Here is a 23303-nt window from a genome sequence, read left to right as displayed (position 1 = left end):
GATTTTCATGTCCATGATGGGTATGGGGGTGTGTGTGTGTATAAAATACTGTTTTGTACTTTCCTCACAAGCTGCCTAGTTTTGATGAGACCAGCATCCTTACAGGCACTGTGTTCTTGCCTTGGGTAACTTTTCAAGTGTGTTCTGATTTGCTGTGACCTTGCAATAGGAGAAGCAGAGATTCTTTAGACACTGCTTTCCTTTGAAAGTGATAAGTTTTAGGCACATTGCTGTGACGTTTCAGTCTTCCCTTCTGTGTGCAAAACCTTCGTGGCACAAAGATACCAAGGAAGGCGGAATGAGAACACCACGGCCCGTCTCCCGCTCCTGCTGGGGTAGGGTTGGTGTGCAGCAGGCACTAACTACATAAATGTTTTTCAGTGATTGTTAAAGGTTATGCATTTTCTCTTCTGGAGCTTCTAAAAGGTTTTGTAACTTGTACAAAATAATGCTGCTTCATATATACATAAAATCAAAGAGTGAATAATCCATGTGTTTATTTACCAGCATAGAAACTCTGAGAAAAAATGAAATGATTTATTTTTGATTAAATGGCTAATCAGTTTACTTAACCTGGAAATGAATGTCCTCTAGAAACAAAGAATGTTAAGAATTTAGTGTTGAAGAATCTTACATTTTGCATCTCAGTTATGTATGTTTTCTATTTTAGCCACTTTGGAGACTAATTAACGATACTAAAGACAAAAGAATGTTAGTTTATAAATCTGAAGATATCAAGAATATTTCACGTCTGCAGTCTCCAAAAGTGTGTGGTTATATAAAGGCGGATAATGAAGAGTTGCTTCCAAAAGGGCTAGTAGACCAAGAGCCACCTGATGGTAAGACTTGAAAAGTATTTTTCAAATAAGCAAGCATGATGTCTGTCTTCCGTAGGGGTGATTGTTAATTGATGGCGGTGGGGGGGGTGGGGAGCTATTAAGTAATTATAGTATTTAACTTGAAAATAGAGTTTTATTCAGAAATTTAATTCTTTTGCTTATAATGTAAGAATCGAAAACACTAGAAAATAATGGAACAGTAAAGATTGGAAAAAGACTACAGAAAGGGGAAATTGAATAATCTGAGGGGATTTTTTTTTTTGTAAATATTAAAGAAGGATTGATCATATATAATGTTTAAGTGGGTGTGGAGAGGAAGGAAAGTTCTTTTATTTGGAGTATTTAGAAATGAGAAAATAGTACCATTGAGAACAATCTTTAGATAAGTTTATAAGAAATTAATTGTTACCAGGAGAAGTCTGTACTTTTTAGACTCTGAAGGGTATCAGTCTAGGGACAGATTAGAGTCCTTTAAAAACAAGACCGTCTTGGGGACGCCTGGGTTGCTCAGTCGGTTAGGCGTCTGACTTCAGCTCAGGTCATGATCTCACAGCTTGTGGGTTCGAGCCCCGCGTTGGGCTCTGTGCTGACACCTCAGAGCCTGGAGCCCGCTTCAGATTCTGTGTGCCCCTCTCTCTGACCCTCGCCTGTTCACGCTCGCTCTCTCTCAGAAATAAATAACACATTAAAAAAAATTAAAAAAACCCCGAAACCGTCTTGGAGAAATACTCTACTGTCCTCAGTTTTAAAAATTTAGAAAATTTATTACTAACATTTTAATATATAAATACATAAGTTCTCAGTTTGATATTTGCTAAGGAAAATGACCTATTACCATGTCTGATTATCTTTATAGTTTTACCATTTGGTTAATTCATAGACGTCTAGAAGAAAATGACAATTTCATAGCCCAGAAATAAGTTAGATGCTTGTTTTATTTTAAATACTTTTTAGTGTCCTCATTTTAAAAATTAAGGAGGCACTTTTCCTTGGTTTTGAATTCCACAATTAAAAAAATGTTTTTACTGTTTATTTAGAGAGAGAGACAGAGTGTGAGTGGCGGGGTGGGGGGGTGGATGGACAGAGAGAGAGGGAGACATAGAATCAGAAGCAGCTCCAGGCCCCGAGCTGTCAGCACAGAGCATGATGTGGGGCTCGAACTCATGGACCTGAGATCACGACCTGAGCCGAAGTGGGCGCTTAATGGACTAAGCCACCCAGGCGCCCCTGAATTCTATGATTTTTAAGGAGGTTTTTAAAATTTGTTTGTTTATTTACTTTTGAGAGAGAGTGTGTGGGGGAGGAGCACAGGGAGACAGAATCTGAATCGGGCTCTGTGCTGACAGCAGAGAGCCAATGTAGGGCTCGAACTCACGAACTGTGAGATCATGACTTGAATTCTATGATTTTATTTTATTTTATTTTATTATTATTTTTTTAATGTTTTATTTATTTCTAGGAGAGAGAGAGAGACAGCGTGAGCAGGGGAGGGTCAGAGAGAGAGGGAGTCACAGACTGAAACGGGCTCCAGGCTCTGAGCTGGCAGTCAGCACAGAGCCCGACGCGGGGCTCGAACCCATGAACCGCGAGATCATGACCTAAGCGAAAGTTGGACACTTAACCGACTAAGCCACCCAGGCGCCCCATTGAATTCTATGATTTTAAAACCTCATATTATTTTTCACTTTTCTGTCTTGCTCCAAATTGTTTTTTTGTTTAAGGTATCTTTAAAGATACTAAGCACAAATAATGTTTGTTTCAAAAATATGCTAGATTTAAAGGGTTACTGTAAAAAACCTCCTTGTTTTGATGAATTTTGATTTAATAGTGCATACAAATTCATATTAGAGCTTGTCCATCGGGTGAAGAGAAGAGCTGACCCTAATCCCATGAAGAACACGTGTAAATTGTTGGTGGTAGCAGATCATCGCTTTTACAAATACATGGGCAGAGGGGAAGAGAGCACAACTACAAATTACTTGGTACGTATCTGATACTGGATCCGGTCACTGGACACAAAGATGCAGTTAGGCAGGCACATTACATAGAAGAGAAGACTGCTGTGATGTGCAGTGTAATGAAACAAGATCTGTGTCAGACGCCCTGTTATTTCCTAAATATTTGGGAGCTCTCTGAGGTTCTTAGCAATACTCTGTAGAGATTCTAGTTTCAGATTTTTGAAACCCCATTTTACCTTTGAAATAATATTTTCTGCACGTTAGAATTTTTATGCGTATTAGGTTTAGGGAGAGTTCATAACATAGGCTTCCCTTCTGTTCAAGTGAACTTTCTGAAAACATCACTGCTGTAATGGCCGTGATCCTGTTGGTGACTCATGTATGGATGTCTGCTCTAGCGTGGAAAGAAAAGTAATTGTATGAACCTGTGTGTGTTCTTTGCCTATGTATATATTTCAGAGGAGCTGGTCTGCTTGTTTTATGTTGTATAAAATAGCTAATTGTTGGAGTATAACTATGTGGAATAGATGGGACTTTCATGGTCGTAACTGTAAAGATTCAAAGGAAAGATTACAGAAGTATTGACACGGGTTTTAAGCCTTTACTATTATAATTTGAAAAGCCAAGGGAGTCTTATTTCATTGACATTTTTTGTTGATATGATCTCATTCGTCATGATAACTGGGCACTGACAAAATGTTGTTGTTGAGGGAATCAAAGAGAATACAGCTATTCATAAACCAAGAGCTTAGGCCCAGAAAGACGCCTTTCTCGTTGCCTTGCGTGTTCCCTTCTCTGTGTTTCATTCGTACCCTCCCTCGCCCTTCTTTCCTTCCTCTTCCAGTGTCATGTGAAAGAATTTATTATGAGGGGAGTAGGAGTAGTGTGTGAAGTCACTGTAATTCTTGTTCCGAATTAAGGGAGATTGTTTCTTGAAAAAGCTCCTTTCTTAATGTGGGTTTTGTATTAAGATATCTTAATTTCCTTTTTCTGTTCATTACACCACAAACATGAATATAATGAGAGGTTTAGTCTTAGAAATTGCATTTTTTAGTTTTACACGTACTATAAACAAAACACTTTCTTAGGTCTGTAACGTGCTTCACAGTTACTGGAACAAACCTCGAGCCAGTTTTTGAACAATAGAATAGTCTCTGAAGAAAAGATAGGTAATGAGCATTTTGTTCTGATGTAGTTTGAATCATCCTTGCCCTCCTCCCCCGGTCTTGTCTGCCTCCGTTCCCTTCCCACAGCAGAGGACAGAAGGGAGGACTGTGGGGCTTCACTCCTCTGTCTCTGCCTGGTTCTTGGTGCTGGGCTTGGCCCAGGGAGGCTCGGGGAGAGGTTGAACAGTATCTGTCCCTGCTCCTCGCCTCGCCTGGCCTCTCCTCTCCTCGCCTCCCTTCCCTTCCCTTCCCCTCCTCTCTCCTCCCTTCCCCCTCTCTCCTCCCTTCCCTCCTCTCTCCTCCCTTCCCTCCTCTCTCCTCCCTTCCCTCCTCTCTCCTCCCTTCCCCTCTCCTCTCTTCCCTCTCTCCTCCCCCCCTTCCTCTCCCCTCCCCCCCTCCTCTTTTTTCGAAATTTTATATTTTGTTTAAATCCAAGCTTACCTACGGTGTACTGTTGGTTTCAGAGTAGAATTCAGTGATTCATCACTTACATACAACACTCAGTGCTCATCCGAACAAGTGCCCTCCTCCTTAATGCCCATCAGCCATCTAGCCCCTCCCCCCCCCAACAACACCCCTTCAGCAACCCTCAGTTTATTCTCTGTATTTAAGAATCTCCTGTGGTTTGCCTCCCTGTTTTTATCTTATTTTTCCTTCCCTTCTCCTATGTTCATCTGTTTTGTTTCTTAAAGTCCACATGAGTAAAATCATATATTTATCTTTCTCTGACTTATTTTGCTTAGCATAATATATTCTGGATCCATCCATGTTGTTACAAATGATAAGATTTCATTCTTTTTGATCACCAAGTAATATTCCAGTGTGTGTGTGTGTGTGTGTGTGTGTGTGAGAGAGAGAGAGAGAGAGAGATAGAGAGGGAGTGTGTGTGTATTCTTTATCCATTTGTCAGTTGATGAACATCTGGGCTCTTTGCATAATTTGGCTATTTAGGTTCCTCACCTCTTTCTGAGGAAGAGCATTTGAGGTTCTTGCTAAAAATTGGAGTGAAGACAGAATACTTCTTAGAATATTTTAGGTACATTGACTTTTAACTTTCATTATTGTGGTTGAATGGAATGGCAGTGTTTTAAAAAGTCTGTTACTTGATATTTTGGTTCCATATACAGTTGATAACCTAAAATTTGAGATTAACTGTACCACTTTTTTTTTTATTTTTTAAAATTTATTTGTGAGAGAGACCGAGTGTGAGCAGGGGAGGGGCAGAAAGAGATGGAAACACAATCTGTCTGAAGAGCTCGTGATCATGAGATCATGACCTGAGCTGAAGTCGGCTGCGGAACCGACTGAGCCACCCAGGTGCCCCTAACGGTACCACTTCTTGATTCTTGGAGCAGTACGTTTGAGAGTAGGAATAATTGTTGTTAATGTCATCAGTGATAAAGAGTAACATTTTTAAGTTTATTCTTGAGAGGGGCACCTGGGTGGTTTAGTCGGTTGAGCGACTTTTGCTTAGGTCATGATCTCGCGGTTCGTGGGTTCGAGCCCCGCGTCGGGCTCTGTGCTGACTGCCAGCTCAGAGCCTGGAGCCTGTTTCGGAGTCTGTGACTCCCTCTCTCTCTGACCCTCCCCTGCTCACGCTGTCTCTCTCTCTCTCCTAGAAATAAATTAAAAAAAAAAAAAACAACATTTAAGTTTATTCCTGAGAGATAGAGCGAGTGAGAGAGAGCGAGTGAGTGCATGCGCACTAGCAGGACAGGTACAGAGAGAGGGAGAGAAAGAATCCTAGGAAGACTCCGCAGTGTCAGTGCAGAGCCTGACATGGGGCTTTACTCATGAACTGTGAGATGATGACCTGAGCCAAAATGAGTTGGACGCTCAGCTGACTGCGCCACCCAGGCGCCCCAAGAATAACATCTTAATGCTTGTTTTATAATTGGTGGAAACTTTTTTGGTGCATTTTCTCTAAACTGACATTTTTTTTTTTTTAATGTTTTATTTCTAGGAGAGAGAGAGAGACACAGCATGAGCAGGGGAGGGTCAGAGAGAGAGGGAGTCACAGACTGAAACAGGCTCCAGGCTCTGAGCTGGCAGTCAGCACAGAGCCCGACGCGGGGCTCGAACCCACGAACCGCGAGATCATGACCTAAGCGAAAGTCGGACGCTTAACCGACTAAGCCACTCAGGCGCCCCTTAACTGACATTTTTAACCCCCACAAAATTTATATTACGTTGCAAAGAGTGGTAAACATCTGCATGTCTTTTTCTTTTCTTTATAAACTCAGATAGAGCTTATTGACAGAGTTGACGACATCTATCGGAACACTTCATGGGACAACGCGGGTTTTAAAGGTTACGGAATACAGATCGAGCAGGTACTTACCAATGGATGTAGCTTTTATTACTCAGCTGAGCGATGCAACGTGAATACTTGTCACTTGTATTCAGGGTCTAGTAGCTTATCTTCTGCTCTGATCTTAAATATTTTCAAATGCCAGCGATTTTTATCTGATAAGTTGTGCAGTGTTTTTGAAATAATTATTTATAGATTGTGAGGGTTTTTGTTCTTAGGCTGTTGTAGGTAGAAAGCCTTTTTATGTTGCTGTGATTTCTTCTTTCTCAGAATTTATTGTTTTTATCCGCTTCATTGTTTTACTGTTTTTGATTATGCTTTATGGCTTTAGTCAGAATGCTGGTGCGTATTGCTGAATCGTTAGAAAACTTATTCATAAATACCGTGTACATTTGCAAGGCATTTATGCATATAGAGCCATTGGGTCTCTTTTCCCAAAAATCTGCTGGTGTCTTAGAATCTGTCCATAGAGTATGTCCAGCAGTGATATATCAATGTCATCTTAATTGTACCTCATAGTGAAAATGGTGTGAAATTGGTAAGACTGACTGAAAAGATTTCTGAAACCAGTTATTGCTTTGGACAGATATTTTAATATGGAAATTCTCTCTTGTTTTTTCCAGACTCTTTGTACTAAACGAACCATAGAATTCTTATCTAGGTTCTAGAGCATAGAATTTAGAGCTTAAAAAGCAAAACTTTTGAAATCCTGCATCCTACTATGCTTTATAAATGTTAAACTTTTATAATACTTGTATAAAACTAAGAGAATTATTTTTCCCTTTTCCATTCTCTTTTACTGTTTTGCATTTTCTTTTAAGTTATTATCTGAATAGGTAATGTAGACACATGGTACAAAAGCCAGTGAAAAGTAAGTGTTCTCAGCCTCTACCCACTGTCAAACCAGCCCCTTCCCGGAGACATCCATGTCACGAGTTTCCCAAGTATCATTCTAGAAGTACCTTGTGCATGTGCGGCATGTGGATGTGTATATGTGTATTTGACACCTGGTGGTATGCTCTACTCTTTTGCACCTTGCTTTTTCATTTTGCGAATATGTTGGTGATTGTTCCCTTACGGTACATATGAAGCTGCCTCACTTGTTTCAAACAGCTGCATCATGTTCGTTTTAGGGGACTAAGAAATAAAACTCCTTTTTGTCTTAAGAACTTAGAACCATTTGGAAAAATAGGTGCAGTGTAGGAGATAAAGATCTCAGCTTTATGGTGCTGATAACACTTGGGATGGAGGATGGGGTTTAGATGTGCAGGCGCAGTGGGCTTCCAGCTGTTTCATCCCAGAGTTGATCTTGACCACCTACCACCAAAGCTGCGGATGCAGAGCCCTCCCTGGGAGCTCACCGTGTGGTGGCAGATGAGCACACACTCTCTCCAGGCTGGCACATCCCGCATAGAGGCCGGAAATGGCTGGGCTGAGCATGGCATAGTCCTTTTCCTCAGCAAACTCACCAGTCGATAACATTTCATTTACTTTGGAGGAAAGCTTTTGTTCCCTTTTATTAAAGCGGGATTAACAGGAATTTTTACTATATGTGCAGGGGAAAACCCCTGTTCTTCATTTTCTTTTATTCCTGTGCAGTGATAGGCATCTAAGTGTTCTGTGTCTTTGAATCGTTGATTATATTGGAATAAATAGTTTAGGCTCATGGAACTCAGGTTCTCATTTTGTCAGACCAAATACAGAGGAAGTAAGAATTTAGGAGCACATTTATAAATTGATAAATCATTCATTGACATACATGTCTTCCATACCATATGCTTCTCCATTTGTTTTGAAACATGAATATTAGAGCTGAAGAATTTAATGGAATTTTGGTTTTAAAGCATTGTTTCTAGAATGGTAGATGATCTTATTTTGAATGGCTAAAACAGTGCAGTATTGAGAGTCTCGTGACTTTTTTCTGAAGTATTCTAAGTGTGTTGTCTCTTTAAGTATAGATTCGCATTCTCAAGTCTCCGCAAGATGTGAAACCTGGTGAAAGGCACTATAACATGGCAAAAAGTTATCCGAATGAAGAGAAGGATGCTTGGGATGTGAAGATGCTGCTCGAGGTAGGTGGCGGGGTCCTGAGTGGGACACTGTTAGCCTTTCCTGGTTTCTGGTACACGAGGTGTGTCTGCATTAATGAAGGGGCACATTAAAAGAGGTTATTGAAAATCAGGAGCAGCTTAGCCCCGCTAATCCAGCGGTGACCTCATCCCTGCAGCAGGGCAGACCGCATGATGGGCCAAAAAGTTGTGAAAATGAAAAATGCTAGAAAGCGGTGCTTCTTAAACTTAGTATCTTAGAATGTAGTGAAGTATTGGGACTTTAGGAGATAGATGGATACCCATATGTACATTTGTTGCACACCATTTTGCGCAGGTTTCTTTGAAACTCATTAGTAGATCTCGTAGGCCAGGATATGCCAAACAGTATGACAATGTGTTAGTAGAAATATAACTTGGAGACCTGAAAATTTTCTACAGGATTTAAAAATCTTTGTGTCTTGGGGCACCTGGGTGGCTCAGTCACTTAAGCCGCCAACTTCGGCTCAGGTCACAGTCTCACGTCTCCTGGGTTCAAGCCCTGCATCAGGCTCTGTGCTGGCAGCTCAGCTCTGCCTCTCCCCTGCTCGTGCACTCTCTCTCTCTCATTCAAAAAAATAAACACTAAAAAAAACAATAAAAATCTTTGTGTCTTTATTCTAGTGATAGGTTTAAAGACAGCCTAATCTCTGTCGTTTGGGTTCTTGACAGGGTATGATTGATCCTTTTTGCCACATGATATCAGTGTCTTGAGTTTGTATATGCTATTGCTTTGTTGTAAAATAACCTCATATGAAGTGATAGCAATCTTTTAATATGTTAGTGTATTGGTGTCCAATGTTTGCTCTAACAAATTACCGCAAGATCAGCAGCTTATAACAGTGCTTATGTATCTAATAGTTGCCATGGGTTAGTCCATGCATAGTGTGGCTCATCAGTCTCGCAAGGCAAAAATTAAGTTTTTAAAGCTTGAATGGAAGTAAAGGATATTCCCAACCCTTCATTCGGGTTGAGATCCATAGAGTGCTTCATCGTATAAACCCCTAACTGCCTTCTCTCCTGTGTTCCACTGCCACCCCAGAGCTTGGGACCACAGCACCATTCACTTTTTAAAAAAGAAAAAAAATTAAAAAATGTTTGTTTATTTTTGAGAGAGAAAGAGAGACAAGTGTGAGCGATGGAGGGGCAGAGAGAGAGAGGGAGACCTAGAATCCGAAGCAGGCTCCAGGCTCTGAGCTGTCAGCATAGAGCCCGACATGGGGCTTGAACCCACGAGCTGTGAGGTTGTGACCTGAGCTGAAGTCAGATGCCCAGCCCATCACCCAGGCGCCCCTTGCACCATTCACTTCTAAAGAGGCTCACCGAGTGTGTTAGTGTGTCATGGCCGTTAGGAACAAAGCACCACAGAGTAGGGGCTTAACAGAGCTGTGTGCCTCCTGGTTCTGGAGGCTGACAAACCAAAGCAAGCTTAAAAACAAACAAAAAAATACCCTGCAAAATGGTGTCTGGCTGGCTCAGTCAGAAGAACATGAGACTCTCGATCTTGGGGTTGTGAGTTGGAGCTGCATGTTGGGTGTAGAGATTACCAGAAATAAATGGAGGGGAGGTTAACCTATAAAACCGATAGAATCCTTGAAATTCTTTAGAGGGATCCCTTTTGGTATGAGGCGCTGCATCCTCTGAAGGGAACATCCAGGCCCTGAGACTGGCAGTGGGAATGTCTCCAGGTGCAGGCTACATGTCTCATACCAGCCCTCTTAGTTTTGAGCTGTTCTGAAAAGCTCCCAAGCTCCTCCCTGTCATACCCTCCTTCCCGACTAGACGGTGTTCCACTTCTTACCCATACAGGTGGGTGAGAAGTGGAGGTAATCGTAAGGCACAATTTCATGGGTTCCGAAGCAGGAGTGCGGTCAGTCTACGGTATTGTTCTCCAGTGTCTGTCTGAAACGTCTTTTAGTCTGATGTAATTGTTAATCTAATTAAGAATGCTTTTTTCCCTTAAAGCAATTTAGCTTTGATATAGCTGAGGAAGCATCTAAAGTCTGCCTAGCACATCTTTTCACCTATCAAGATTTTGATATGGGAACTCTCGGATTAGCTTACGTGGGCTCTCCCAGAGCCAACAGCCATGGAGGTGTTTGTCCAAAGGGTAAGTTTTCCATTTGTTGTGCGGCTATGTGAGAATGGCAGCGTGAGGAGATTATATTGTAATTCTCTGTTAAATGAGCAATTTGTCTACGTTTCCTTTGTCCTCTAGCTTACTATAGTCCAATTGGAAGGAAGAATATCTATTTGAATAGTGGTTTGACCAGCACAAAAAATTATGGTAAAACCATCCTTACAAAGGTATGTTCTCTTCTTTTTTATAAGGATAGATTTTGAGTTTATTGTAGTAGAACCTCAGCTTTATGTATTTATGTAGGTATCTTTTCAAAGAGCAATGAATGCTTTTGTTTGTTTCTGCCTAAAAAAATACATGTGTTTTGGTGGGAAATGTGAAAATAAAAAATACAAAGAAAAAGATAAAAGTTACCTGCGAGATTTCTTTTGAGACCCCGTGGGGCCATTGCTTTTCCTAAAGATGCCTCTCCGGGAGCCCTTCATCCTGTGGCCCCTCCGGGGCTCCTGGCCCTGCAGTGTAGCCGTCATTTGAAGACATCTCCAGATGCCCTCATTTCCTGCACCTCATATTCTTCCTCTTTCTTGATTTATACCATCACTTTGGTGTAGCGTATGTCCCAGAGCTTCCTAAGAAAGTGTACATGAGAGGCAAATAGGGATTTTTACGTATCTGAAAATGTCTTTCCCTACTTACACTTGATTGATAATTAAATTTTCTCAGTGCTGGAAGGCATTGCTCCATTGTCTTCTAGTGTTTTGTGTTACTGTTAGAATCCTAAGTCATGCCGATTTTTTACCCTTTGTATGTGACCAGTATTTTCCTCTAGAAGATTTTAGGATCTTGTTTTTGCCCAGATGTGTTAGGAATGTGTTAGGCACATTCCAGCAAATCCATACAACCGAAAAGCCAATAAACAGCGACTTAAATAATAGGGGTATTTGCCTCAGTCAACGACAAGCTCATGGAGAGCATCCTGTGGGGGCTGCAGCAGCTCAGTGGTACTCTCGGGGAGCCTGGGTCTTCCCGCTCTGGGCACAGGCCTCTGTCCTTCTGCTTTTCATCTCCTGCTCATGAGATTGTTCTCTTCCGTGTTGTAGAAAGGAGGACAAAGCCTAGTCTGTCCCTTTGAAAAAGCTTCTCTGTGTAAGTCCCACCCACTGGCTTTTGTTTATATTCCACTGGAAAGAGCCAGTCACAAGGCTGTCCTGCCCTCAAGGAAGTATGGGAACGTGGCTGTTTCAGCTGAGTATGTTGCCACCTGAGCCAGATTAGGATTTTTTAAGTAAGACAGAAGGGGAGAATGGATATGGATAGGAAATACTAATCTGATACCCTGGTAGTTTGGCTACGACGTTATCCTTGGTGTAGGTATTTTATTCCAGTGTGCTGGGCCCTTCAATCTGGACACTCCCAACTCCCACAGTCCCACTGATCCTCTGTTGCTGGCTGCATTCAGTAGGGCCCCATTTAAGAAATCACGGCCTAGCTGGCCAAAGCAGCTGATGGGTGAGTACTAGGGAATAACGTTTTCTTTGTGTGACCCTTAAGGAAGCTGACCTGGTCACAACTCATGAACTGGGACACAATTTTGGAGCAGAACATGATCCGGATGGCCTAGCAGAATGTGCTCCAAATGAGGACCAGGGTGGAAAATACGTCATGTATCCCATAGCTGTGAGTGGAGATCATGAGAACAATAAGGTGTGTATCTTTTGGAGCTTTTTTTAGGTTAAGAAAGAAAGGGGCTGTGTTTCATTATAATGAGAGCTCAGAAAAGCATTCTGTTCTAGAGATAGAGCTGCAGATTACAGAGTACCCCCAAAGTTGGCTGTGTGAGAGTGAAACATGGCCCATCAAATCTGGCTAAAGCTGTCATTTTGACTGTTGTCAAAGCTAATCATATGTTGGTTTGGGCTATCTGGAAAATTAGTGATAGTAATTGGAGTTTTAGATAGCAAGGTCTGGTGCAAGTCAAAAATTTCATGTCATTTCTTATATAAGTTGTCATTTATTTTTTTAAATTTTTTTAATGTTTTATTTATTTCTAGGAGAGAGAGAGAGAGAGAGCGAGCGTGAGCAGGGGAAGGGTCAGAAAGAGGGAGCCATAGACTCTGAAACAGGCTCCAGGCTCTGAGCCGGCAGCCAGCACAGAGCCCGACGCGGGGCTCGAACCCACGAACTGCGAGATCATGACCTAAGCGAAAGTCGGATGCTCAACCGACTAAGCCACCCAGGCGCCCCAAGTTGTCATTCTTTTTAACTCTGCAGTACTTAACAGCTGGCATGGGCTTTTTTTCTTTTTTTTAATGTTTATTTTTGAGAAAGAGACAGCGTTCAGGTTGGGGAGGGGCAGAGAGAGAGGAAGACACAGAATCCGAAGTAGGCTCCAGGTTCTGAGCTGTCAGCACAGAGCCCGACGTAGGGCTGGAACCCATGAGCCATGAGATCATGAGCTGAGCGAAGTCAGACACTTAGCCGACTGAGCCACTCAGGCACCTCTGCATGTTTTTATAAACTTCTGCAACAGTACATAATTTGCCAGACTATAAGCCTCCTGTGGGAAGGGCCCTTGCTTGTCTTGTTCACGGCTCTGTCTCCAGTGCCTCATATGGGTACCTCGCATGTTGTTGAGTAAATAAATGAACAGTGTGCTACTGAGGATTTCCGAGACTACACCAGTTCTTAGCATGGGGTACTGTGAACCCCTTCTGAAACTGTAAGAGCGGCTGTGACCGACTCAGAGTCTGAATTGAAAGTGTTCATCAGTGTCTGGTTCTAGCATTTTACCTGAAGTTAAACGGCACAGGCATCATGAAGAAAACATACTGGCTTTGTTGCTGAGTGAGGGCTGGCCGGCTCTGACTGGGGAAGATGGTGAAGGGTTTCTCCTGACTCTTCTTCCGAGAAGGGACTTAGCTCAGTGGAGCCTGGCACGGAGCTAGAGGACCAGATTATTTTTGTGTCTCCTTGGCCCTGACCTTGCTTTTGAAAGTGTCTTTCTCATGTTCTTTGTCCTCTTTTTCCTTGGCTATTATGTAGAAAGAGTGTCTTCCTCTTGCGTTGCACCTTTAGTTTTACTTTCCCTCTGCCTGACTGCTTGTGCCTGAGGCACTTTCCCTCCTCATTTCTGCCTACTCTTCCGACTTGTCACATTCCCTGTTGAGTTTTTCCTCCATTTTTCTGAGTTGTCTCTGCATTTCTGAGCATGTGCATTGTACAGTGCTATTCAATAGAAGGTTCTGGGATGATGGGAATATTCTGTGTTAAGACTGTAGCCACTACCCAGATGTGGCCATTGAGCACTTGAAATGTAGCTGGAGACACTGTGTAACAGAATTTTAAAATAAAATAAAATTTAAGTAACATTCTATTTGGGGTGCCTGGGTGGCTTAGTCGGTTAAGCGTCCGACTTTCGCTTAGGTCATGATCTCGCAGTTCGTGGTTTCGAGCCTCGCGTCGGGCTCCGTGCTGGCTGCCAGCTCAGAGCCTGGAGCCTGTTTCAGTCTGTGACTCCCTCTCTCTCTGACCCTCCCCTGCTCACACTGTCTCTCTCTCTCTCTCTCTCCTAGAAATAATAAAAATAAATAAATAAAAAAATAACATTCTATTTTATTTTAAAATTCTTCTTTATTTAAATTCAGTAGTGCTTGCCTGGGGCCAGAGGTAAGAATGGGAATTAACTGTAAAAGGACACAAGGGGTCTTTTTGGAGGCAAGAAAATGCCCACGAACTGACTTCTGGCAATGGACGTACCACTTAATAAAGTGACTAGAAATCATTGACTTGTACATTTGAGATGGGGGACTCTTGTGATCTGTGAAATATGTCTTACTAAAGCTATTAAAACAGCAACAACAAACCAGTGTGGGAGCACAGGGGAAGCGGTGAGGGTCCAGAGGAGTCATGAAGCCGGGAGGTGGTCGCTGTGGAAGCTGGTGAGCGGCACGTGGTTGTTCACAGTACCGTTCTGTCCATGTGAGGGAGCGTTTCTGTAAGAAACGTGGAGTGTGTGGTAAGGACAAATAAATTTAAGTAGCCACACTTGGCCTGTGGCTACAGTATTGGACAGTGAGCTCTAGATTACAGTCATTTGCTTCTTTGTTATGAGAATGGTGTCAGTGCTTTGGGGAAATAATCTTACTTTGCAGACTCTTCTTATACAGGGTCTCCTAAGTGAACTTTCCCCACGAGCTCTTCAAGCGGCTCGGTAAGGACTTCCTAGTGAGGACCGTGCCTGGCCAGGCCTTTTGTTTTTTAATCCAGGAAATACTAGTCTATCCACGCTGGATGTAGAGTTTACTTAAAAAAAAAAAGGACAAAAAAAGAAGTGCTAGTCTATTAAAAACAATTTATCCACTTATTTTGTCTTAAGCACATCATAGTTAGTGTATTTTCTATTAGTTTGGTTTGCCCAATTAATAAACTTCTTGTAATAATACACTGGACATCTTCTAATCTACAATTTAAATCAGTTCCTTAATAAAAAATGTTTTTAACTAGATAAAGAAGGTTCCAGGTTCCTTGACCTCAAAAGATAGGGCCTGGCACCTCCCGCAGACCAGCTGCTGAGAAGTGACATGCAGCCTGGTAGCATGTATGGCTGGCCTTCTGTGTGGCCAGATGGCCTGAGGGGTTTTTGGGACAAGAGGAGAGAGTGTGGGAAGGATGCAAAGAGAAGACCAGAGGTGTTCAGGGAGCATGGAGGCCACAAAGGGGAGAGCGGAGCAACGGTCACGTTTCCCTTAGCGCCGCCAAGGGGCCCCGCTGCTCTGCCGTGGCCTGAGGAGTTAGTGAAGAAGTCTTCTGATGGCTTCAGTGTGACTTCGAATTCTACGATCTCCTCTCATAAGTGAACTTATAAAATTGAGTTCATGGATCTGCAGTGCTCATGAATAAACCCAGCAAATTCTAACTGCCTGAGACCTAGACACAAATAACTAGGCCCCTTAAATATCTTTATTATAAAATAAATATCTTTACTATAAAATAAAAATCTTTACTATAAAAAATAAAAATCTTTAAAAAAAAAACAACAACAACTCAGTATTTCTGTTTAAGGTGATAAGGTCTTGAATGTCTTCCTGAAAGTAATCCTTTCAGGGCTCAGGGGTGGCTCAGTTGGTTAAGCGTCCAACTCTTGATTTCAGCTCAAGTTATGATCTCATGGTTTGTGGGTTTGAGCCCTGCATCAGGTTTTGCACCAACAGCATGGAACCTGCTTGGGATTCTCTGTCTCCCCCTCTTCTCTGCCCTTGTCCTGCTCATGCTTTCTTTCAAAAACTTTTATAAGTTAAATAAATAAAAGTAATTCTTTCGGTATCTGATTCAGTGGGGACGGTTACCTTTGGAGGGTCCTATGTTCTCAGCTCCTCAGGGGTGTGGTCTTCTTTGGGGTGAAAGTGAAGCCATTGTGACAAATGTGCAGCAACTGTGGAGACCCTCCCGCAAATACCCGTACTAAGTTTTCCTCAAGTCTCTTACTCCTTTTCTTGCTAATTTCAAATGGTTTGGAAGATGGACTCCATTTTAGAGCTCCTGGTAAAAATCCCCAAATTTATAAGGAAGTTATTTCTGTGGTTCTGTATTGCAAATGGTGGGGAAACTAGGGTAAAAGCTTCCTTTGAGATACTCTGCAACTGTAGAAATCACAAAGAAACTGTTAAAATCATGGGGACCCATGTGAATGTTTAGGTAATAATTTTGGATTTAATCTTTTAGTAGACTGTATGTAATATCATGCCGCTGATTGTGCTCAGCTATTTAAAAACTTCACGTTTAGGGAGGGAGGCAAATCACAAGAGACTGTTTTAAAGAGAATTTTTTTTTCTGTATTTCATTTTGAGAGAGAGAGGCAGAGAGGGAGCGGAGGAGGGGCAGAGAGAGAGGGAGACACAGAATCCAAAGCAGGCTCCAGGCTCTGAGCTTTCAGCACAGAGCCCGATGCGGGGCTTGAACCCACAGACTGTGAGATCATGACCTGAGCCGAAGTCAGATGCCTAACCGACTGAACTACCTGGGCCCTAACAAGAGATTCTTAAATACAGAGAACAAACTGAGGGTCTGGATGGGGGCGGGTGGGGGAGAGGGAAAATGGGTGTTGGGCATTGAGGAGGACACTTGTTGGGATGAGCACTGGGTGTTGTATGTAAGCCAATTTGACGATAAATTATATACTTAAAAAAATAAACTTTTAAGTATTTTAAAAATTTGTATTTGAGAGAGAGAGTGCAAACGGGGGAGGGGCAGAGAGAGAGGAAGCCTGAGGATCTGAAGCAGGCTCTGTGCTGACAGAGAGCCCCACACGGGGCTCGAACTCACGAACTATGAGATCATGAGCTGAGCTGAAGTCGGTCACTTATCCGACTGAGTCACCCAGGTGTCCCTAAAAACTTTAAACACGGGTCATTCATACAGGGAAAGAGGAGGAGGTGAATTAGAAATACTCTGCTTTGCATCTGTGCGTTGTTAGTCCAGGAAGATGATGGCGTGTGCTTAATTCTCACTGTCACTGCAGCAGTGTGAGGTGACGTGTGGGGACAGGACCGCGTGGAGTCTGGTGGAGCCAGCTGCTGGTCCTCTCGGTGGGACTGGCTGGGGTGTGTGGCCTCACTGCTTGTGCAGCTTGCCTGTGAAGAATTCTAGGCTTAACCAAATCCACACCAGCGTTCAGCATCCTGCTCAGCGAGATGACTTGATTCCATATAATGGGCATTTTGAGGTGACAGTGATGGAACTTGACATGTCTTCAGGGTGGCTCTGGCTGCGGCTTTTACATTAAAAGTTTGTCTCTAGGGAAGAACACAAACACTACATGGCAGTGAATTTTTATTGTTTTGGGTCCCTTGTGACCTTTTTTCTTTCAAGATGTTTTCAAACTGCAGTAAACAGTCCATCTATAAGACCATTGAGAGCAAGGCCCAGGAGTGTTTCCAGGAGCGAAGCAACAAAGTGTGTGGGAACTCCAGGGTGGACGAAGGAGAGGAGTGCGACCCCGGCATCATGTACTTGAACAACGACACCTGCTGCGGCAGTGACTGCATGCTCCAGGAGGGCGCTCAGTGCAGGTGAGCGGGCGGCGGCTCCCAGGGAGCAGGGCCTGAGAGCTGAGGAAGGGCGCGCGCTGCGTCTTTGTCCTCTTTGTCCTTTCCAGCAAGGAAAATGCTTTCTGGAAAGCAGTTTGATGTACGTCGCAAAGCCCTTAATCTTGTGAACTCTTTGGTTCAGCCTCCCATTGCTCAGAGTCTTTCCTAAGGAAACACGTATAGGAGAGGTGATTTCATGGCGACATTTTTTCATAGTGATAAAGTATTAGACACAATCAGAATGACTGTCCTGAGATGGGAATTAATTATTGTGTTTCTCTACAATAAGATAGTGTTGGTGGTTACTGTTTAATGGCATAAGCTAAATACGGAGGAGGCAGGTTACAAATTAGCAGGTACCTGTGTTTCCATTTTTATGACCAGTGCCCAGGTTAGCAGTATAAGAGGAAAACTTAAGTTTATGGTGAATAGAGGATTTTTTTTTTTTTTTAACATTTATTCATTTGTGAGAAAGAGATAGACTGCAAGTGGGGGAGGGGCAGAGAGAGAGGGAGACACAGAATCCGAGCAGGCTCCAGGCTCTGAGCTGTCAGCACAGAGCCTGACATGGGGCTTGGACCCACGGACTGGGAGATCATGACCTGAGCTGAAGTCGGACACTTCTGAGCTGCCAGGTGCCCTGGTGAATAGAGGATTCGACTTTGAACATACTGATGTTGTAAAATTTTTTTTTAAGATTTTTTTAAAAAGTGGGGTTTTTATTAATTAAAAAAAATTTTTTTAATGTTTATTTTTGAGAGAGAAAGCGTGTGACTGGGGAAAGGCAGAGAGAGAGGGAGACACAGTCTGAAACAAGCTCCAGGCTCTGAGCCCAATGTGGGGCTTGAACTTGGGAACGGTGAGATCATGACCTAGGCTGAAGTCGGATGCTTAACTGACCGAGCCACCCAGGTACCCCTCCAAAAGTGTTTATATTTGAGAGAGGGAGAATGAGCGTGCGTGGTGGACGGGCAGAGATAGAGAGGGAGACAGAGGATCCGAAGTGGGCTCTGTGCTGAGAGCACAGAGTTGGATGCTTAACCAACTGAGCCACACAGGTGCCCTTGACGTTGTAAATCCTGATGGGAGCTCCAACCCTGGCTGCCTGGTTCCCTCACCATGACTGCCTTGCAGACCCATGTGTTCCTTTTTTTAAAAAATTATGATACTAAGTTGATGACAACCAACGACATCGGGGTGTTTGAGGATGAGTCACTGCGGGCTGCCGTGGGCTTACTCTGCACTGTGCCGCCTGGCACCACCGTACGAAGGGCACACAGTGTATGCAGGTGGACCAGCACCGGGGGGGCGAGCACGCAGGACTGGGTGACCAGCCACACGCCTTCCCTGCCACCTTCAGGACCCTGTAGCACGGCCGCGGTGTGTGCCGTGGGGCTGACATTTGACTTGAACCATCCTGTCTGTTCTCCTCCGCAGCGACAGGAACAGTCCTTGCTGTAAAAACTGTCAGTTCGAGACCGCCCAGAAGAAGTGCCAGGAGGCTATTAACGCCACTTGCAAAGGGGTGTCTTACTGCACAGGTATGTCCTCCGGGGTTCTCTTGGGACCTGCGCTCAGGTGAGCGTGCGCGTGTTTGAAGCGGCGTTGCAGCTCGTTCGGGGGGAAGCACCCTTCCTCCGCCTCCCGCGCCGCTTTCAGTCCTGCTCCTTAGCTCGAGATACACTCGTCACTGGTCTGTGCGAGACCCATTCCGTTTCCTTTTTCTTCGTTACTTCCCTGTCATTCACTTCGTCCCAGTTGTCCCCTTCCTCTTCCCAGGTGGTGTCCTAACGTGTTTCTTACTTGCCTGGTCGTGTGTATTTCCTTGAAAGATCGTGTAGTGTTATTCTGTGTATATGCGTGTTTTTAACGTGCCAGGATGATATTCTACTTCAGTGCTCTTTTGAAACTCAGTGCCTTGTTTTTAATGATGTCAGTTGTGCTGTCCTTGTCTGTATGTCCATTTCCGTGTTTGTACACAGTTCATTGTGGGCGCCTGCTGAGTTGTCCTGTATGTTGGTGTATTTTACTCATCCGCTCACTGAGTGATGGCTGGGATGGCTTTCATCCTCTGGATCCTGCAAATAGGACCACAGCAGACCTCGTCCCGCATGGCTTCCAGGTGTCGTGGGGGTTTCCGGGGTGCATGTGCGGGAGCGGGATTGCTTGGCCACAAAGTGGCAGGGCCTGGAGGCCTTAGTGCGCGCGGGTTCCGGCGTCCCGGCGTCCTCGCCAGCCCTCAGTATCGTGCAGGCGTCTGTGTTTGGCCGTTCTGATGAGTGTAAAGCGAGCTCTCGTCCCTATTTGCACGCTTCTTGAACATTTCCTTGTATCTGTCAGCCATTTGGGTATTTCCTTTTGTGAATAGCCAGCGCATATAGTTGGTCCAATTTTTTTTTTTTTTTTTTTTTTAATGTAGGCTCCATGCCCAGGGTGGGGCTTGAACTCATGATCCTGAGATCAGAGTCCCATGCTTTACCAACTAAGCCAGCCAGGCACCCCTCCTCTGTCCATTTTTAAAAGTTGGGTTTTATTTCTTTTTGCTATTGTTGATTGGAGGAATCCTTCCATAATAATTCGAGTGGTTTAAATATTGCATATGCTTTCCTCCTATCTGCTGTTCTTCTTGGAGCACTTTTTTTTCCCCCAAGTGTATTTATTTTTTGAAAGAGCATGTGCATGAGTGGAGGAGGGGCAGAGAGAGGGGGGCAGAGGATCTGAAGCAGGCTCCAGCTGACAGCACAGAGCCCAGTGTGGGGCTCAGACTCTTGAACCATGAGACCATGACCCCAGCTGAAGTCGGATGCTCTGCTGACTGAGCCACTCAGGTGCCCCCCTTGGAACACAACTTGAAGTGTAATAATCAGATCTTGCTGTTGTGGGGCGTGTGTATTTTATTGAATTGTGGACAGTTAAAAAGATATTTTCCACACTTTTATCAGGCTCATTATTTTACCGTTTAAATTTAGGACTTTAATCCACCTCAAGCTAATCTGTAAGCTATCTCTATATTGACTGCATATTTTCTCAATTCTGTCAGTTCCTTAAAAATTTTCAAAACTATTAGGTACATAACTGGGACATACTCTGCACATTTTCATGATCTGCTCTTCCATTACCCGGTATATAATGTTTCTTTTTGACCCTTGTGGGTTTTTTTTGACCTTAATGTTTTACTTAGTACTCAGTTTGTTACCTCAGATTTTTTCATTCCTACTCAGATTTTTTCATTCCTATTCGTCTGGTGGATCTATCCCCTTCTTGTATTTTCTTCACTTCCTGTGTTGTTCAGTTCTCATAACTGCTTTATTGAGATACAGTGAACATACCACACTGTTCACTCATTTAAAGCGCACGTTCAGTGGTTTTTAATGTGCTCGTGTCTGTGCAGCCACCACACTCCGCATTAGGACATTTTCATCGCCTCAGCAGGAAACTTCCTGTGTTCTCCAGCCATCACCAAACCTCCTCATCCCCCCAAGCCCCAGGCAGCCGGTAATCTACTCTTTGTCTCTGTGTATCTGCCTGTTCTGGATGTTTCACGTAAATGGAATCCTACAATGTGTGGCCTTTTGCGTCTGTCATTCATTCAGAATCATGTTTTCAGGATTTGTCGCCAGTGTGGCCTGTGTCAGTGCCTGGTGTCTTCTGACCGCGGTGGCCATCCTGTCGTTCTCGGCTGGGCCGCGCTTTGTTTCATTCACTCCTCACCTGACGGGCTTTGGGATTCTGTCCACTTTCTGGCTCTCGTGATACTGCTGCTGTGAGTGTCTTTGTGCACGTGCTGTGCGGACATACGTGTGTCTTTCCGTTGTGTGTGCCCGGGCGTGGACCCACCGGGTCACATGGTCACTGTTGAGTTGTTTGAGGAGCTGCCAGGCTGATTTCCGCGGTGGCTCTACCAGTTTACGTCCCCCGCCCCCAGAAGCACGTGAGGGTTTCTCTTTGTCCCCACCTTCGCCAGCACTGGTTGTCTTTTTGATTATCACCATTCTAATGAAATTGTGTCTCATTTCTGTTCCTCTTTGGACTTGTAAATGTGCATTTCTCGGACGGCACTTGTGATTCTGACATTCTGAGATCTGTCAGCATGACAGCCATTTGCCACGTGTCAGGAGCCAAAGTGTCTCAGTCAAGCTTTACATAAACGTTTTCTAGCTGTGCTCAGTGTTTCAGTCTTTATTATAATAATAAAGCTGATTCAGAAAAATGTTTTAAGTAAGCATAAGCAAAACAGTTTTAAAAATTGGTTCATTCTTATCAAGTTTTGTCTCCTTGCTATTTAATATGAAGTAGCACTAGCAGAGCGCGAGCTCATTGCAAGGCCGGCAGCATAAGTATCACCTGTGATCTCATTAGAATTCTGGGAAGTTCTCGGCCGCCCTGGGCCTCCGCACCGGCAGCCTTCTCTGCTCCACCAGCTGGTTCCTGCGCGCCCCGAGCGTGAGAGCCCAGTGAGATGGGTGATGCTGTGCTTTTCATGGTTTTCCTCTGTGTCTGACTCTCTGATAGTGGTCTTTTGGGAACAGATGTTCGACAGATATTCATGGAGCATTCTTCACGTATCTGTTCAGGGCGGCGTCATCTACTGACAACACGGTGACCATGCAGAGTGTCCCCCGTCACTGCTTGCTGCACTTTTCTGCAGCCTGCGCTCTGCAGCAACAAGTCCGTTACGTGCCTGTTCAACAAAATGTCTGGTGCCCGCAAAGGGTTCCAGGGAGACCAGATGGGGGGCGCCTGAGTTAGGCTGTGGTAAATATGGGGCACTTAATGGAAGAGGGCAAATTCTTTTGCGTTTGGTGTCACTGCCGCGCTGACTTGGTGGTTGGTTCCGTCCCTCAGTTGGAAGGCCAGGCCTCCGGCTCTGTCACCGCCCGTCATTTTCACGCAGCAGTTTTCTTCCTTTTGTGCGTGTGCTGCTCATTTTCCAGAGAGAGTCACTCAGTGCATCCTCTCCCTGTGGAGTTCAGTATCCTTCGGTGGCTTTTCATTTGTCTTTAAGGATCATTGATTCATTTAAGAGGTATTTGCAATGTCCTTATGATGTGATAGGAATTGGATTTGAATGGATTCATTAAGAGGTTTGGCCTTCGCTCTCCTGGAGCCTCCCATTCTGTGAGGGGAACAGAAAGCACGTCATCACATAGATGTTAAGTGCATGGTGTGTGCGTGAAGGACAGAAGTCGCTGTAACTGTAGCAGTGGTGCACGGGGGGTGAAAGCGGGCCCCCGGGAGGTCCGAGGGAGGTCTTTGAGCCAGATCAGAAGGCGGAGAAAGAACCAGCCCTTTCCCTCAAAGGTGAAAACAAGGGCATTCCAGGTGGAAGGAAGAGTGTGTGTGAAGGTTCTGTGGTGAGAGACCTTGGAGCGGTGAAGAAATAGAAGGCGGCTGCGTGTGAGGGCCAGTGAGGTTGGAGGGGCCTGGCCGGCCGCTTCTGTGAGCCAAGTAACGGCTCTCGTGTTTGTTCAGTAGCGCATCGGTGTTATGTATGTGTATATATACATATTTAAGTTCTCCATTTTGAGAGAGACTGAGAGAGCGTGAGCAGGGGAGTTCAGGGAGCCGGACTCCCAAGCAGGCTCTGCTGACCGCACGGACACGGGGCTCGATCGCACAAACTGTGAGATCCTGACCTGAGCTGAAATCGAGAGTTGGCCGCCTCACCGACTGAGCCACCCAGGTGCCGCTGTGTACAGTCTTTTATATGTAGTTACGTTTCACAGTAAAAAGGTAAAAGCAGGGGCACCTGAGTGGCTTAGTTGGTGAAGTGTCTG

At 44.2% G+C, this 23303-nt stretch overlaps 1 protein-coding gene across 3 annotated transcripts in view; it reads left to right on the top strand.

The window, feature by feature from the left end:
- The window catches only part of ADAM17 (ADAM metallopeptidase domain 17), a 52573-nt gene that overhangs the window by 21420 nt on the left and 7850 nt on the right, over positions 1 to 23303 (top strand). For 2 of the 3 annotated variants that reach the window (XM_039231019.1, XM_039231020.1), the window contains 9 exons: positions 671 to 839; positions 2688 to 2821; positions 6207 to 6296; positions 8233 to 8346; positions 10327 to 10471; positions 10580 to 10668; positions 11993 to 12145; positions 17309 to 17508; positions 18964 to 19067. In XM_039231019.1, coding sequence (XP_039086950.1) covers positions 671 to 839; positions 2688 to 2821; positions 6207 to 6296; positions 8233 to 8346; positions 10327 to 10471; positions 10580 to 10668; positions 11993 to 12145; positions 17309 to 17508; positions 18964 to 19067 — 1198 coding nt within the window. Of the gene's footprint in view, positions 1 to 670; positions 840 to 2667; positions 2822 to 6206; positions 6297 to 8232; positions 8347 to 10326; positions 10472 to 10579; positions 10669 to 11992; positions 12146 to 17308; positions 17509 to 18963; positions 19068 to 23303 lie in introns of those variants that run through there. The other variant, XM_039231021.1, reaches the window with a different exon arrangement.

Source organism: Hyaena hyaena, unplaced genomic scaffold, assembly GCF_003009895.1.
Source record: "Hyaena hyaena isolate Hyena2069 unplaced genomic scaffold, ASM300989v1 scaffold_53, whole genome shotgun sequence".
Lineage (NCBI taxonomy): Eukaryota > Metazoa > Chordata > Mammalia > Carnivora > Hyaenidae > Hyaena > Hyaena hyaena.
Note: the sequence above shows the minus strand (reverse complement) of the source record. Positions and strands in the feature narration are given on the sequence as shown.